Source organism: Drosophila nasuta, chromosome 3, assembly GCF_023558535.2.
Source record: "Drosophila nasuta strain 15112-1781.00 chromosome 3, ASM2355853v1, whole genome shotgun sequence".
NCBI lineage: Eukaryota > Metazoa > Arthropoda > Insecta > Diptera > Drosophilidae > Drosophila > Drosophila nasuta.
The window spans coordinates 467335-482758 of NC_083457.1; the positions used below are offsets into that span (position 1 = coordinate 467335).

A 15424-nucleotide genomic window follows, 5' to 3' on the forward strand; every position below is an offset into this window, starting at 1 on the left:
TATATGAAACAAAGAAAGCGATATTATTCTAAAAATATACCGAATGAATACCGAAAAATACTAAAAATATGTATTCTTAATAGTCAATAGTGCATATATGTACATAACAAATATACCAGTGAACAAATATACAAAAACAAACTTCGATTTTTATTTTCTCAGCTTAAATCCAATTAAATCTTGATAAAAACGAATAGAAAATACTTGCACTTGTTTTTTTGCAAACACTTGTATAAATGCTATAAATAATTAAATAAAATGGCTTAAGCAACATTTAAAAGAAATTGAAAATAAATATATGAACGCATACTTGAATAAATTATTGCAGTTGGAAATGTAATCAATTTTTGCTTTTATACATATCGCAATTGCATAATTTATTCATTTGAATACTCGCACTGCGAACGGTATTCAGAGCGATTAACTATGATTTGAGTCGCCTTTGGGGGCAATTGTGAACGGAAATGAGAATCTGTGTGTGATCTCCACCTCCTCAACGAAAGGACGAACTGGTGGCTGAGTACTTTATCATCTTTTTGCGCTGTGAAAGCGACGATTTTATTCCTAGACAACCCGAAATGGAGCAACAGCAACAACTATTAATGTTGGTTTTTTTCGGAATTTTTTGACTATTGCGAGTCGTGCGGCACGTAATGAAAATGGCGCACATGGCAATGCTCGCTGCTCGGCTGTGGCTACGCTGATGTCGCTGTTGCTGCTTTCCGACGAGACACGAGCAGCCAACTGAAGCCGAACACCAGGTCGACTGACAATTTTATGAACAGATGTGTGGTAAAATTAATGGACAGAGATAAACTTGTGCGGATGGAGCTAAAAAGGAGGGTTAAACGCCAACACCAGAATTGAGTGAGAGAGCGGACGGAAAAGAGAGAGACTGAGAGAGAGCGTAATGAGTGAACTGATTTTGAGTGAATTCAGAATTGAGAGCAACCCCCTAAGTAAGTTGGGTGTTTGCAGGTTGTGAAACTTCGTTCCGACATTTCTATGTCAATTTTCGGATGGAACGTTTGGATGAATGTGTGTGTGTGTATGCTACATATATATCGACTTATGGTCGAAACTTTACACTTCGTGCGCCAGCAGCGCAGTCGCTGCTCAGCAGCTTCGACTTCTGCTGCTGCTGTTGCTTGGCAAATGCCGAATTTTTGTCAAAGCTGTTGACTTCGTTACGCTGATAACTTAAATATGCATACGAAATTTACATACGTGTCCATAGTATTAAGTAGCGTAGTATATTATTGGATAAGGGAAAGCTTCTTGCTTCTGCTTCTTCTTGTTTTCTGTTTGTGGTCGTTTGGTAATCGTAACGAGTGTTAACTGAACTCACCTGTATGCCGTGGGCACCGCCGCCCTGCTGACTGATGTGCAGTTGCTGCGTCTGTTTCATCTGCAGCGTTGTTGTTGTTGCCTGTTGCTGCTGTTGTTGTTGTTGCTGCTGCTGCTGCTGTTGTGCTGTGTTCGGCGCATTGCCGCCAGGCCCAGCATTGGGATTAGATTGCGGACCGCCGGGGCCACGGGACGGTTGCTGTTGCTGCTGCTGTGGTTGCTGTTGTTGTTGTTGCGGCATATTGCCCGGCGCCTGGTTGCCTTGAGGGCCGCCGCGTGGCGGGCAATTGAGGAAGTTGGCGTTGGCATTTTGATTGTTGAATGGCGAGTATTGTTGCTGTTGTTGTTGCGCCTGCTGCTGCTGCTGCAATTGCTGTTGCTGCTGCGGCGTTGGCACCTGTTGCTGTTGCTGCTGCTTGGCAAAGTTGCCTCCCGCCCCCATAGGCACATTCAACTTGGGGCCATTGGGATGCTGCTGCTGCTGCTGTTGTTGTACATGATGTTGTTGCTGCTGTTGCTGCATGGCCTGCTGCTGTTGCAGACGCTTGAGATCAAAATCATTTTGTGAGGAATAAAAGAGCTCCTGTTTGATATCCAAGAAGTTCTGCTGCACATTCATGCCCGGCCCAGCTCCAGGGCCCTTCTGATGGAACTGCGGCGGCAAGTGTTGCTGCTGCTGCTGCTGTTGTTGTTGCTGCTGCTGTTGTTGCGCCGCATTGGGTCCCATGCCAAAGTCGTTGGGAAAACCTCCGCCATAGTCATTATAGCGTCCCTGTTGCTGTCCCTGCCCGGGTCCACCCATCATCTGTCCATGCTGCTGCTGTTGCTGCTGCGGCGCCTGTTGTTGCTGCTGCATGCCGTGTGGCGGACGCGGAAAACCTCCCATGCCACCCATGGCGCTCTTGTGCTGATGCTGCTCGGCCATCTGCTTGAGTGTCTGGGCCGCCAGAGAGTGCTCCGACATCAGGCCACCGCCTCCGCCACCGCCATTGTTGCCACCACCGCCTGGCGCACCATTACCGGGTCCGTTGCCATTGCCATTGGGTCCGGTTTGGAAGCCGACGCCAGGACGCATTTTCATGGACTGCGGATCGAGACCCATGCCAACACCAAAGCCACCAAAACCATGACCTAGGCCACCTTCGGACTTAACATTCAGACTGTTAATCAAGTCCTGAGCATTCGGGGGCTCCACCTTGATACCGTCCTCGGTCTTGATGTCCAGCAGCGGTTTTTCGTCGAAGCCATCGAGGAAACTGGGATTAAAGTCCTGCAGATTGTTGATGAGATCCTTGAACGTATCATTGTTCTCCGAGTTGTCATCACCGAGCAGATCCGGGAAGCCCGGAAACTGTCCATTCGCCCCATCTTTATCCAATGAGCCTAAATCGGGGAAATCATGATCCGGTTCTCGCTTGCACTCCACCAAATTGGCCAAATTGCCCAGAGCGGACTTTTGCTGAGCCGACATCATGTTGGGTCCCATGCCGACGCCCACACCGACCCCGACGCCGGGTCCTGTGGGCATGCCGCCACCGCCAGGACCCCCGCCGCCACGCCCATTGTTGCCAAGGCCACCCAGACCGCCGCCTTGTTGTTGCTGCTGCTGGTGTTGTTGCTGCTGTTGATGCTGCTGTTGATGTTGCTGGTGTTGTTGGTGTTGCTGTTGCTGCTGGTGTTGTTGCTGCTGCTGTTGTTGCTGTTGATCGGCGCCACCGCCTCCCCCGCCGCCCACACCAGGTTCGCTCTTGACGGAGGTGTTGGTCAGCGCCTTTACAGTGACATTGGTGCTAATCTGTTGCGGCTGCGAGTTTGCCGCCGATGTGGTAAACTCTAATTGTTGCACAATCTCAACGGAGAACTTGGTTAGATTCTCGGAGCCGCCGCCAACGCCACTTGAGCTATTGTTATTGTTGTTGTTATTGTTATTATTATTGTTGTTATTAGGTAGCTTATGCGGCGGTTCAAAGTTCTCGGCGCCATTGTCAACATCCTCCGCTGGTCGTTTTAGGAATTTTTGTTGCTACACAGGAAATTATGGAAGAGAGAGAATAATGGAAAAATGTTAGATTTCACAAGAAGTAAGGTAACTTGAGTATGTTAAATATTCGTTATTATTTATCATCAATATATTTATATTGATACGCAAATTTCTAGACAGTTTATCAACTGTTTTATTTAAAAAAAAAAAGGTAAAGATCTGAGACTTGTCGCAAAACTTTAATCCAAATGCTCTTCTATCAATGAACAACTTTTGTAAACTTATTCTTAAAGGCAATACAAATTCGACATTATTTAATCATATTCATCATGATGTAATTTTTATTGAAATGAAAATGTAAATATTTAGTCATTAAAGAATAATAATCTTAGTTTTTATTGGTCTATTATTTAACTGCAAGAATTAGAAACATTGCTTTATAGATTAATATTTTGATGTTAACAGATTTATATATATTTTTCACAGGTATTGCAAACAATTTTAAATTAAACATCACTTTAACTTTTAACCGAAATAAACTTTTAATATTAGTTTGTTGTTCAGCTTACCCAAATATTCATAGATATTTTTTTATTTGTTCCTATGCTTTATTAGGCAAGTTATTGTACGATAGTAGTTATAGCATATATATAGCTAAGAAGTCGAGAGTCAAGTTCAGTTCAACAAATAGTTGTTTAGTATGTAGAATTTTTGGGGTCTTTTATTTGAAACTGAGGCGTGAGTGATTGAAAGAGTTTTATCACTTGGGGTCTAGTGCTTTATGGCTTAGACTTGGTAGTAGTTGCGATGTCGTCCAGTGTTGTATAATGTGGCCAGTGTTGCCAGACGTCGACAGTATTGCATTTTGTTGCGTTTGCTGCGTGCGCGCATTTGGCTTTTTGAGTTTGCTTTGGATTAGTGTCTAGTTTAATTTCGTTTTTGTACACTTTTAATATTGTTTTATTCCTTGTGTGTATCTTTTTATTTTCTTTTGTCACTTCTTCTGCTTGCAATTGGATTTGGCAGCTGCATAATAAAATCGACAATTCGATTAGCACTTCACAAAATTTCAACAACAACGAGAGAACAGCAACAAAAGGCAGGCAAAATTCGCTGGGTTGACAAATAATCAAAAGCAGAAGAAGACGAAGACGAGACGTGCACGAAATTTATTGAAATCATACAAAAGACAAAAGTGAAAAAAAAATAAAGCAACAACAGAAAGAACTATATACAATGCGAGGAAGTAATGCAAAGTGCAACAACAATACATATTGGCAAAGACACTTCTAATCAGCAGGCAGAGAATACAACAACACACAATGAGCTGGGCTAAACCGCAGAGAGTGAGAGAGGCCAGAAGACCAACGCTGAGAGTAAGAGTGTGAGTACGCGAGTGAATGAAAGAGAGTGGGTGAGAGCGGGTGGCGACTGCGACGCTAACAGCGCCGCTGACGCCGCAATGTTGGTTTTGTTTTGTTTCGAGGCTGCTACTGCGCTTTTTTACGCAAGTGTAACACAACGCAAAGAAGACAGCGCAACAACAAAACAAAACAGAAAAGAAAAGAAAGAAAAACGAAAAGCAAAGGCAAGCGCAAGAGCAACAGCAGCAATAGCACAGCACAGCAGAAAAGAAAAACAATCACATTTAAATCACAATGTGTTTTCTTTTCATTTTTATTTGCCTGCTATGGCCCCGGCTCTGTTCGGCCTGCTTCGGCTCGGATGTGATCGGCTGGCGCCCGCCGTTCGCCTCGTCGTCGTCAGCTTCGGCAACTTCGCTGCTGAGACCGCGCGCGCGACTTTTGCTATTTATTTTGTTTTTAATTAATGCAAAATGTATACAAAATAGCAGCGAATAGGCGCAACTGAGTGAACCTAGGGGTCGTAAGGTGTGCGACACGCGAATGGACAGGGCGAGAGTGTTGTCTTATTGCTGTCGCTGTCGACGTCGCGGTCGCTGTTGCTATTGCCTTTTTATACGGGCTTGACAAAAGGCAGAGCAGCGTTGGCAGCAGAAGAAGAGCAGCTGAATGTAAGTACACACAGTACATAGCTATACATATAGTATGTTTGTATGTATGCATATAATACGTAATGGGGAGTTGCGAAACGGATTGAACGGTAAACTGACACGGGATTATGTACTCACACACACCTACATACAAAAATATATGTGTATATACATATCCACGGAGTAAGACGAGGAGAGGCAATGGGTTTACCTTTAGAGTCGAGAAGTACTCACATCAATACTTGCAAGCAGTTCATGATATAAAACATTCGAATAATCTTGTGTGTGTATTACATAATAAATTGAACCTATTACTCATACTTAGGCTTACAAAATACGTTCAGAGGTATTTATAGAACCCGAGAGTATGAATTCAACTCGCAGCCCGTTTCATTCGGGATTCGCTTATTGAAACTGTTTAGTGGATAATATCGCAATTTACTTATTTATAGAGAGTGCAAAATATAGAAATAATGAAACGATATTATTCCAATTAAAAATTATAGAATAAAAACAAAAAAAAGATTCAATTTTATTCGTCCAATATGTGAAAAACCCCAATGAGATCATACCCATAATTAAATATTATTTCTTTCACTATACTTCGCAAAAGCATAACCAGAAAAATTAAGCTATATCTTTAACATTTGGATTGAATACGATTCTTGGAATCAGTTCTTTTGAAAAAGTTTTTTAAATTCCCAAAAATTGTTATCAAAGATTTTCCGAACAACAATCATAATACTTTCGTATTTGTATCCATTATAAAAGAGATTCCCATCATTCATACATCTATGTATGTATGTGTTTATATATCTGCCTCACTCTCTCTCGCTCTGTCTTTCTCTTTCGTGTACTCTCACTCTCCATCGCTTTCCCTAATGCAAACAGGCAGAGCACTAGTTAATAACTTTATGACAGACTCGCACACTCACTCACTCACTCAGAGCCAACTCAATATACCCAATTGCCTCCGGCTGGGGACTTGGAAACAATCTTCTCCATGTCCATGTGGCCATAAAACCGAGTGAACCGATACACGCGCCAAACACTTTTCCCATTCACTCGCATCATTATGAATAAATGCCGTTTCATAAATTTGCTTTTCTTTCATACTCGTGTAACCCTCTCCGCAACAACCCCTTCCCCCATCCCCCATCCCCCATTCCCTCTCCTCTCTAGCCCCACTGCTCATTTTTTCAGTTTTTTGGTAGAGCTTTTCTCTCATCTGTGCATCTCTGTGGGCATCTCTCGATGGAAACGTGACACAAAGAATGCAAAGCTTGCGCTATTGGTAGGCAACAAAAGCGGTGGCGGAAGACTTGGGGTGAAGTTGCCACAATATTAAACTTATGTTGCACATACAGACACACTCACACAGACATACACACAACACAGTGGTAGAGACGAGTCCAATGCTGAGGCCCGTTTAGAGCGTTAAAGCAACTCGCACAATTTACAAACTTAAAAGTAATTTAGTTTTTTACGACTCCGCTGCGGTAATAAAAATGTGTGTTGCCCACTCGCTCGCACATTGCCAATCTACTGTTGGCTCTCTCTCCCTCTCTCTCTCTCTCTCTCCGCCTCTTCTCTCTTTCGTCTTTTATGTATTCTTACACACTTTTGCAATTCACCTCACCTACAACATACTATCAGACGTATGAACCTTGCCTATGCCCCCCCCCCCCCTTTCCCTCCCACATTTCATATACCACAATACAGAGCTGCATTTACATTTATCGATACGTCTTCGTCTTCGTTTACATACGTACATACATACATATCTATGTACGTCCTAAAAGCTTGTCAGTTTTATTAGTCATTTAATTTTGTTTTTCGTTTACAACACTTGGTTATGTTTTACCCAATTTTAAGGAGTTCTTTTACTAAATTAAACTATTAAATTCTTTAAGAAACCCTAATGAAATAAAAACCCGTTACTTGCAACTGTTACTTTAATCTATAGGAAACTTCCAGCAGTCTTTGCATGTTACCCTTTGTTTACACGATGAATTTATTTATCATTCCCATACACGCATAATAGAATAGTCTATTGTTCGCTTTGAATTTGTTCCTTAAATATCATGTTAGGTAAAAGTGAACTCGTAAGCTATTTCTAAATACTTTTATTATTTCATATTTTTTTTATATATTTTCAGTTCATTTAGTTATTCATAAATCTCAGAAATCAGATGTACATATATTCATTTGAGTTACTTTTTGGTTTACGTTTTTTTTTTTATAATAAACATTATTTTACTTTATCTTAATTGTATTTCCCAATCTAAAGTTCTGATTTTCTAAATTTCTGAATATAGTTAAATCTATTTCTAAGATCTACAAATAACTAAGTTATTTAGAATACTTTTAATATTTTTTAATTTAATCATTTCTAATATCTACGTTTTTTTTTTGGTTCTGTTCATTTTAATTTTGTGAATGTTATTTTCCCCAGACGTCTATATGATCATTGAGTGAGTTGTTTTTTAATTGGCTAGAGAAAAGAAAGTCCGAAATATAGCCAAGAGTTATTATTGAGAGTTGTTGTTCACCATCGCTTCTCCTCCCCTCTCCACTCCCCACCCTTGTCGCTTGTTAGTTCCCTATCAGGCGGAGGCTAAAATAATTTTGTACGCTTGAAGCGCACTGAAATAAAGCGCAAAATATGATGCCGCGAACCTTGACACATTAAAATAAGCAACAGCAACAGCAACGGCAAAGCAAACAGCAACAGCAAAAGCTGGCAGCGCAGTTGTCAGACGATGTTGACGTCGACGGCGACGCCGACAGCGATGTGAGTAAGACGCAAAGACGTCGACAACGACAGTCAGTAAATTTGTGTGTGTAAAAATAAAAAATGTGAAAAGCTTTGCTGTTGTTGCTGTTGCTGTTACTTTTGTTGCTGGTGTTGCTGCTTTGTCTGAATTTCATTTTCATGTTTCAATGCGGCGGCGGCGGCTCGCGCTGCAAAAATAAAATAAATAAATGCTGTGCACAACGCGGCGTATGATTAATGCGAATTAGCAGCGAGCAGCGAGCAACGAGTGTCGAACGCGTCGAGAGCAGCAACAACAAAAACAGTAAAACGAACTGTAAACCAACTGCCCAACGGAAGTGGTCGAAAATTTCGTGGAAAGCCTTCGCTAGTTCCCTATCACTTCACCTTCTCTCTCTCTCTCTTCACTCCTCTCCTCATCCGTCTTTCGCCCCATGCGTGAAAGCGAATTGAGTTGCGATGAGTTGTGTCGTGAGTTTTCGTTGCGTTGCGTTGCGTTGCGTTCCGTCGAGTCTCAGTCGAGTTGAGCTGAGCTGAGTTTAGTGCGATGTTTTGTCCTGAGCTGTACGAAGGTGTTGATAGGCATTAAGCTCATTGCTGTTGCTGTTGTTGTTGTTGTTGTTATTGTTCGTGTTGTTGAGAGGTCGATGAAGTGTCGAGTGCGAGAGCGAGTGCGAGAAGCATGCTAATAAGCGCACATGTAATCCAAAAAGCGAGCGAATAAAGTGTTTGCAGCTTAACTAATTGCAATTGATCAATCTTAATCTTAATTTCTGACAATGTGGAATTAACAGAAAATTAATAAATTAAGCAAAGCAAGTGAATAGTCAATAATATAGAACTGCGAGATACTCTTTAGTCATCATAAAGCTTCCATGAAATGCTTGTATTAAATATACTAAATATACTGAACCATTTTGCATAAACAAATCGATAACAAATTGAGGCCAGGCTGATTATTCTGATCTATTTTAAGCTGGTCCACATGAATAAAATAAAAAAAATAAAACTGAAATTTGTAATTTCATAAAACTACAGGGCAGCAGATAAATAATGATAATATGATGCGTAATTTTGAAGCTAGAGCGACCATTTTTGGTGCATAAAATACTAACTGTATCATCTAAGATTCCTGAAATTTGTTGTGATCAGATAAAATATTGTAGAAAATATTTAAGAAATAATTTGGTATGGGAAAAACTCCTACTGCAATAGGATGTTACTAGAATTGGCTGACAATCTGGTATATTTTGCACCTAATGGTATATTTTGAATGCATACCATATATAGTAGTTGGTATATTTTTAGTGAGACATCTATCTTACAGTACAGCACACTCGTCTGATGGAAATTGCTTTCAATTTGTTTATATTGCATTGTAAGATAAAACTACTCTATCATAACAATGTTTCCTCATTAATAATGCCCCCAATTTAATTGTCCATTCACTTTTATACTTTTCTGATAGGCATAAATAGTGGAAAATGCAGTCAACCTGTAACTTTAGGTCTTTGCTTGACACTTCAATGAATTCTTGTGAACTGCAATTCACGACGTATGCGTAATATTTTAAATTCTCTAACGGCAAACGCCCCCCTCATTTGTGATAAAGTAATGTGAGGACGAGGGGGGCTGGGGAAGGTGTTGGACCACGCCCTCTTTGTGCATGCTTGCATTACATTTTCCATACTATTAATTTTTTGCACATTATAAGAAATTTCGCGCTTGGCCAGAAACAAAAAATAAATAAAAACAACGTCAAGATTAATTCAGTAAAAGTGGGAGAAAAATAGCAAGCAAAGATGCAAAGTGGCCGACTAACCAATACCCTAACATATCAAATGCTTGTATTCATCTTATCAGTATGGTAAAAATTTCAAATTCTTTTCATAAAAATTAAATTTTAATAGATTAGTAAAATATTTTTCACACTTTTGGAAGCACTTAAGAAATTTCAACTGCCCCTTCGAGTCATCGACTTTTATAGGGTATTAAAAACGCATTCAAATTATAAATCATTTTTCAACTCATTTAACTGCTTGCGAAAAACTAATGAGAAATTATGATGGCAAAATTAATTTCAGCGAAATCTCAGATGTAACAACGGAGGATGCAGAACATAATAATAAGTAATTGCAATAATAATAATAAGACTCTAATGCATACAAATGATTAACAGCGACCGCATTTTCCTAGAGACTTCTCAGTCTACACACACTGACTTGGCTTTTCTTCATTTTGACCATTTGCATCCAGACAGTCAGTCAATTTTTTATTGCGTGTTGTATCTATAATTGTTGATGTTGTTTTTCTTTTTGTTTTTCCACATTGCATGCAAAATTTTAGTGTTTGTTTGCCTCACTAACTGTATGTCTGTTTGTGATGATTTATTAAGTCCGATGGCAGAATGGTAACGAATATCGAATACTCTTACATCTTATGCAAAATTGCTAAACTGAGTAAAAAATTCACCGTATTAAATGTGTAAAATACTCTTACGTCTTATTAAAACTAAGTCTAAAACTTATCTGAACCAAGTCGGAATTAAAAATAAAATAATCTTTTTATTCCCACAAACACTTTTCACTTCTACCAATTCATTCAAAATATTTAGCTAAACAAAACTTAATTATAATTTTAATCTGTTCACAAAATAATTTCCCGAAAGAATTAAAAAATTTTCCATTTTTTCCATTAAGTTTGCACTTATTAATTCCAAACATGCTTCTAATTAATTGGTTTATTTATATCTTATTTCGTTTTGCACTTCACTTTTTATTAGTGTCTCTAGAGAAGCAGCTGAGCGAAAGAGAAAGAGAGAGAGAGAGAGAGAAAAGTCCCATAGATTGTCCGCACAATTTTCGTTGATTTATTTTGCATACTTTGATTTATGTTTTTTAATTTCGTTCGTGTTGGAAAAACTCACTGACTGACAAAAAGAGAAAGAGAGAGAGAGGAAAACCGAGCAAGCGATAGAGATAGAAAATGAGTGGGGCCAAGGGGGAGGGAGGGGGAAACATCGTCTAATAGCTGTGCACCTAATAAATTTGCATTTGCTATGCATAATTTCTCAAAAGAAATACAAATGTCAAATAAATAAATAGGCACAACACAGCGAGAAGTTCTTCAAATGTCTGACACAACCAAAACAAACAAACAAACAAACAAACAATTTCACAAATTTCTCGAGAATGTTTCGCACAAATTTATGCAGAATTATTTTGTGACTTTCACAGGGAAATAAACAAATAAAAATCTTAATTGCTTCCTCTAATTTGAATTTGAATAAAGAATTTTCTGCAATTTTTCAACATTTACACAGCTTTTTAATGATGTTTAAATTATATTCTTATATTTCATTTCATTTTTAATTTAAATCAGTTTTATTTTTTTACAGTTCAAAATGGTTAAACTCTTTATTTAAATTCAAGTTTATTTATATTAGAAATTTCTATAAATTGAAACACTTTTCAATGAATTTAATAAATAATATTAATTATATAATTCATTTTATTTAATCACTTTAAAATATTTTAATCTATTTAAAGTTTGAAATGGTTTTATATTTATATTTTACTGTTTCACTTTAAACAAATATATTTTTTATATTCTTAAACAAATTGAAAAAACAAGGAATTGAAAAGCACTACAAAACAAAAACGAAAACTAATGAAAATATTTAGATAATTTTATCACTTTTTTGAATGATTTTCATTTATGATTTTGATGTTTTGCCTTTTGTTGCCGTTGTTGTTGTTGATGTTGTTGTAGCTTAAACACTTTTTAGCCGCTTGCACTGAAAGCCACTTTAGGTTTTTTTTTATTTTTTGTTTTTTATTGTTGTTGGTTCTCGTATGTTTTTATATTACTGCGGGAACACAAACAAAACGCACACCGAACGTTGCTTTTCTTTTGCTTTTCGGCTGCTGCTGCTGTTGTTGATGATGTTGTTTTTGTTGCTGTTGTTGCCGTTGCTTTTCGTTGCTGCTGCTGCTGCGGCTGCTTATTGCTGCTGTCGTGAGTCGTTTGGCAGTCGGTTTATAACTGGCACGAGCCACTGCCAGCGAAGCAGCACGAACCGAATGCGGGCAGCAGTCAGTTGACGTTGACGTCAACAGCGACGCCAGCAGCGAGAAAGTTTGCGTTTGCATTGTTGCAGCGACAGCGACAGCAGCAGCAGAAGCAGCCAAGCGAATTTTCAGCGCTGTAAAGTTCTCCGTCTGTATGAATGTGAGTGTGTGTGTGTAAGAGTGCGTATGTAACTGTGGGGGTGGCTGTCAATCTGTTATGTTATGTTATGTTATGTTATGTTCAGTTATGCTCGGCTGTCGGCTGTTAGCATGTTAATAACAGAGCGCGTCGCTGCCCAATGCTAAGCTTATCAGTTCAGACGTTGTCGTTGTCGCTGTTAAACTTTTTACAAACGCGCATTGTTGCATGTCAGCGTCGACTGCGCTGCCAGCGTCGACGATGGTTGTTGCTGCTTTCAGCTGCTTTCATGTTCAAACCAATTCGTTTGTCATTTGTTTAATGACACAAATATTTGTGCAAAGTGTTTGCATTTATGTATGTCGCGACTCGCGACTTGCGATTCAACTCAACTCAGCTTAGCTCTGAGCTCAATTCAACTCGAGTCGGTTCCTATTCAATTTCAATTTTCTTTTTGCCATTCGTAATAATTTTCTTGCTATTATTTTTTTTTTTTGGCGTCATAAAAGTTTTCCGACTTGTTTTCTTCGTTGCCAGGCAAGGCAAAATATGTAAATGTGTGTGTTGCAAAGTGTGCTATAAATTTGATTACTACATAATAGCCTCAATAATAACGCGACTAATGACAATACTTTGGCAGATGATCAAAATGGCTCGTAGCGGGTGAAGCGGAAGGCGGAGGGGGAGGGGGAGGCGGAGGAAGTGAAGTTTTGCTAGAGCTTTAGCTTTTGTTATTATGCAGAGTATTTTACTGCTGCGTGTTGTTGTAGTTGTTACTCATATTTCTGCGCGCCTCTCAGCCAAATTGAATTCCATTTGATGACTGTTAAATTAAGTTGAAATGTTTCCACCCCAACCCCCACCTGGCCTTCCCAAGATAACCCCTTGCGTGTAACTGTAACAAGGACACTCGAGTGGAGTTGAAACTTTGTGCTCTATGGCACCGATACCCAAAAGCAAAGCGAAGCGGCAACGGCCACTCAAATTTCACAACCCTCGCAACAACAACAACAACAACTACAATGTAAACAACTAAATAAGGAAGTGACACCGGAAGCAAATCCAGCGAATGGGGCACGGAGGGGGTTGGAGGGATGGGGCGGCAGCGACGCGTGGCTGGCAACGCGAGCGGAATGCGCAAAGGAATGTCAAAAAGCTGCTAACTCCTTGCTGCTCCTCCTCCTTCTCTCATTGCTGCTCCTTCAGAAACGGCTCAACAGTCCCCATTGAGTGCCAACTGACGCCGCGGGTGCTTTTGAGGCGGCGTTAACAGCAGCCCAAGGCAAGAATCACTCAAAAGCCTAGCTAACGAGAGAGGGAAAGGAGAGCGAGAGAGCTAGAGAATGTACTTTGAGTGCAAAAAGCACGTAAGCTACGCTCTTTTCTTCCACTGTCTCACTCTCTCTCTCTCTCTTTTCGTCACTCGGCAAGTGCCAACGACACCGGCCGGCTGAAACTAGTAAAAGCCACACCACCATTACATTCACTCTCTCCACATACACTCACAAACACACACACTTCTCCCCTATGCTCTCACTCCGCCACGCACTTTGCAGTTTAACCTATAAAAATACCGCAGCAACAACAGCAACAGCAGGTTTCCGACTTTGACTGCAGCATAGCAAATGTTGTCGCTGCTGCTGCTGCTGCTGTTGTGTTTCAAATTGTTGCTCATTGTCGCTGCGCGCCTGTTACGCACTCAACGAAGTTACCAACACACACACGCACAAATTCACACACACCGATTACGCACACACGACACAGGCAAAAAACAAAATCACAAATACGCTGCATAGTTCTGTAATGTTGCTGTTGCTGTTATTGTTGACGCTGCTGCTGCTGTTGTCGCTGCTGTTGTTGTGTTGGTGGCGTTTCATTTATTTGATTTTGTTGTGATTATGCGCAGTGCACGGGCGTCGGCGTCGTCGTTTACGTCGACAGCGGCGCCTACGTCAGCGATGGCGTCGCGTTGTAGCCAGCGACCCATGGAGGGCATTGAGTACTCAAAAACAATAACAACAACATGGCAAGCATATACAAAAAATGCAGCTACTGAAATGTGCGACGCTTAAATACGCTGCTAAAATACAGTTAGTTCTCAATCTGATGAAATAATATGAAAACAAAGGTAATAGACCCATATGACGTTATCAGAAGTTTAGTTTAAGTTTTCAATATTTGCAAAAGGGAGTTCCGTAAATTTCCATTTGTCATAATAATGGAGGTGTATATGTATAATATATAAATATCATAATAATGAATATTAATTTGCTAAAAATATATCCAATAATATTAAAACAAAGGTAACAGACCCGCATTACCTTCATAGAAGGGTTTCAATACATTCACACAATCGATTATTTGCAAATGGAATTTCTCAAAAATTAATTATATAATTGAGATTTAGGCAAATTACTGAACTCAATTCACATTATGGAAAATTAAGTTGTTAACAATATATTTAATCATTTTTAAAGGGGTTTCCATAAATTCGTTGAATTGCAACAATAAATATTCGAATCTTTGCAAAAGTAAATTCTTGAAAATGTAGCTTCTTACATTAATTTGAAGGGTTGTATACATATTACTGAATTCTGTTTAAAAATTTGATTACTAAATTTATATCTTATCTTTTTGAAAACCCATACGAAATTTTAATACTCTTTATTCCAATTGCCAATATGTTAAACATATGTATTTATTAATTGAATGCAGAAAATGTCCAAAACTCCTTAATGCGAGCTATTTGATACCTAATGCTAATCTGAACTCCGAATGTTTATTGGTTGTATTATATATTATCATTTCATTTCTAATTCTCTGGCAACGCAATTGGCCTCAACGCTTTGGCAATATGTGGTGGCAATGGTGGCAGCAACAATAGCTGCCATTTCTATGACGCTGTTTCAGTTTGCTTATGCTGTAGATGTAGCTGTAGCTGTTGCTTCGTTGTTGCCACGTAAAAAAGAAAAGAAAAATAACTCATTGCCAGTTTGGGGCGGCGGCGCTCAACTGGAAATGCGGCCCAGCAAGAGGCTGCAGGTGTCTGTGTTGGCCGTCAGTCTATCTGTCTGTCTGTCCGCGTGTGTTTAAGCGA

At 39.6% G+C, this 15424-nt stretch overlaps 1 protein-coding gene across 1 annotated transcript in view; it reads right to left on the reverse strand.

Annotated features, from left to right (window-relative positions):
• Positions 1–15424, reverse strand: part of LOC132793412 (neurogenic protein mastermind) — a 92552-nt gene that overhangs the window by 25384 nt on the left and 51744 nt on the right. Inside the window, 3 exon segments of the mRNA XM_060803326.1 lie at positions 1349–2980; positions 2983–3052; positions 3054–3370. Coding sequence (XP_060659309.1) covers positions 1349–2980; positions 2983–3052; positions 3054–3370 — 2019 coding nt within the window.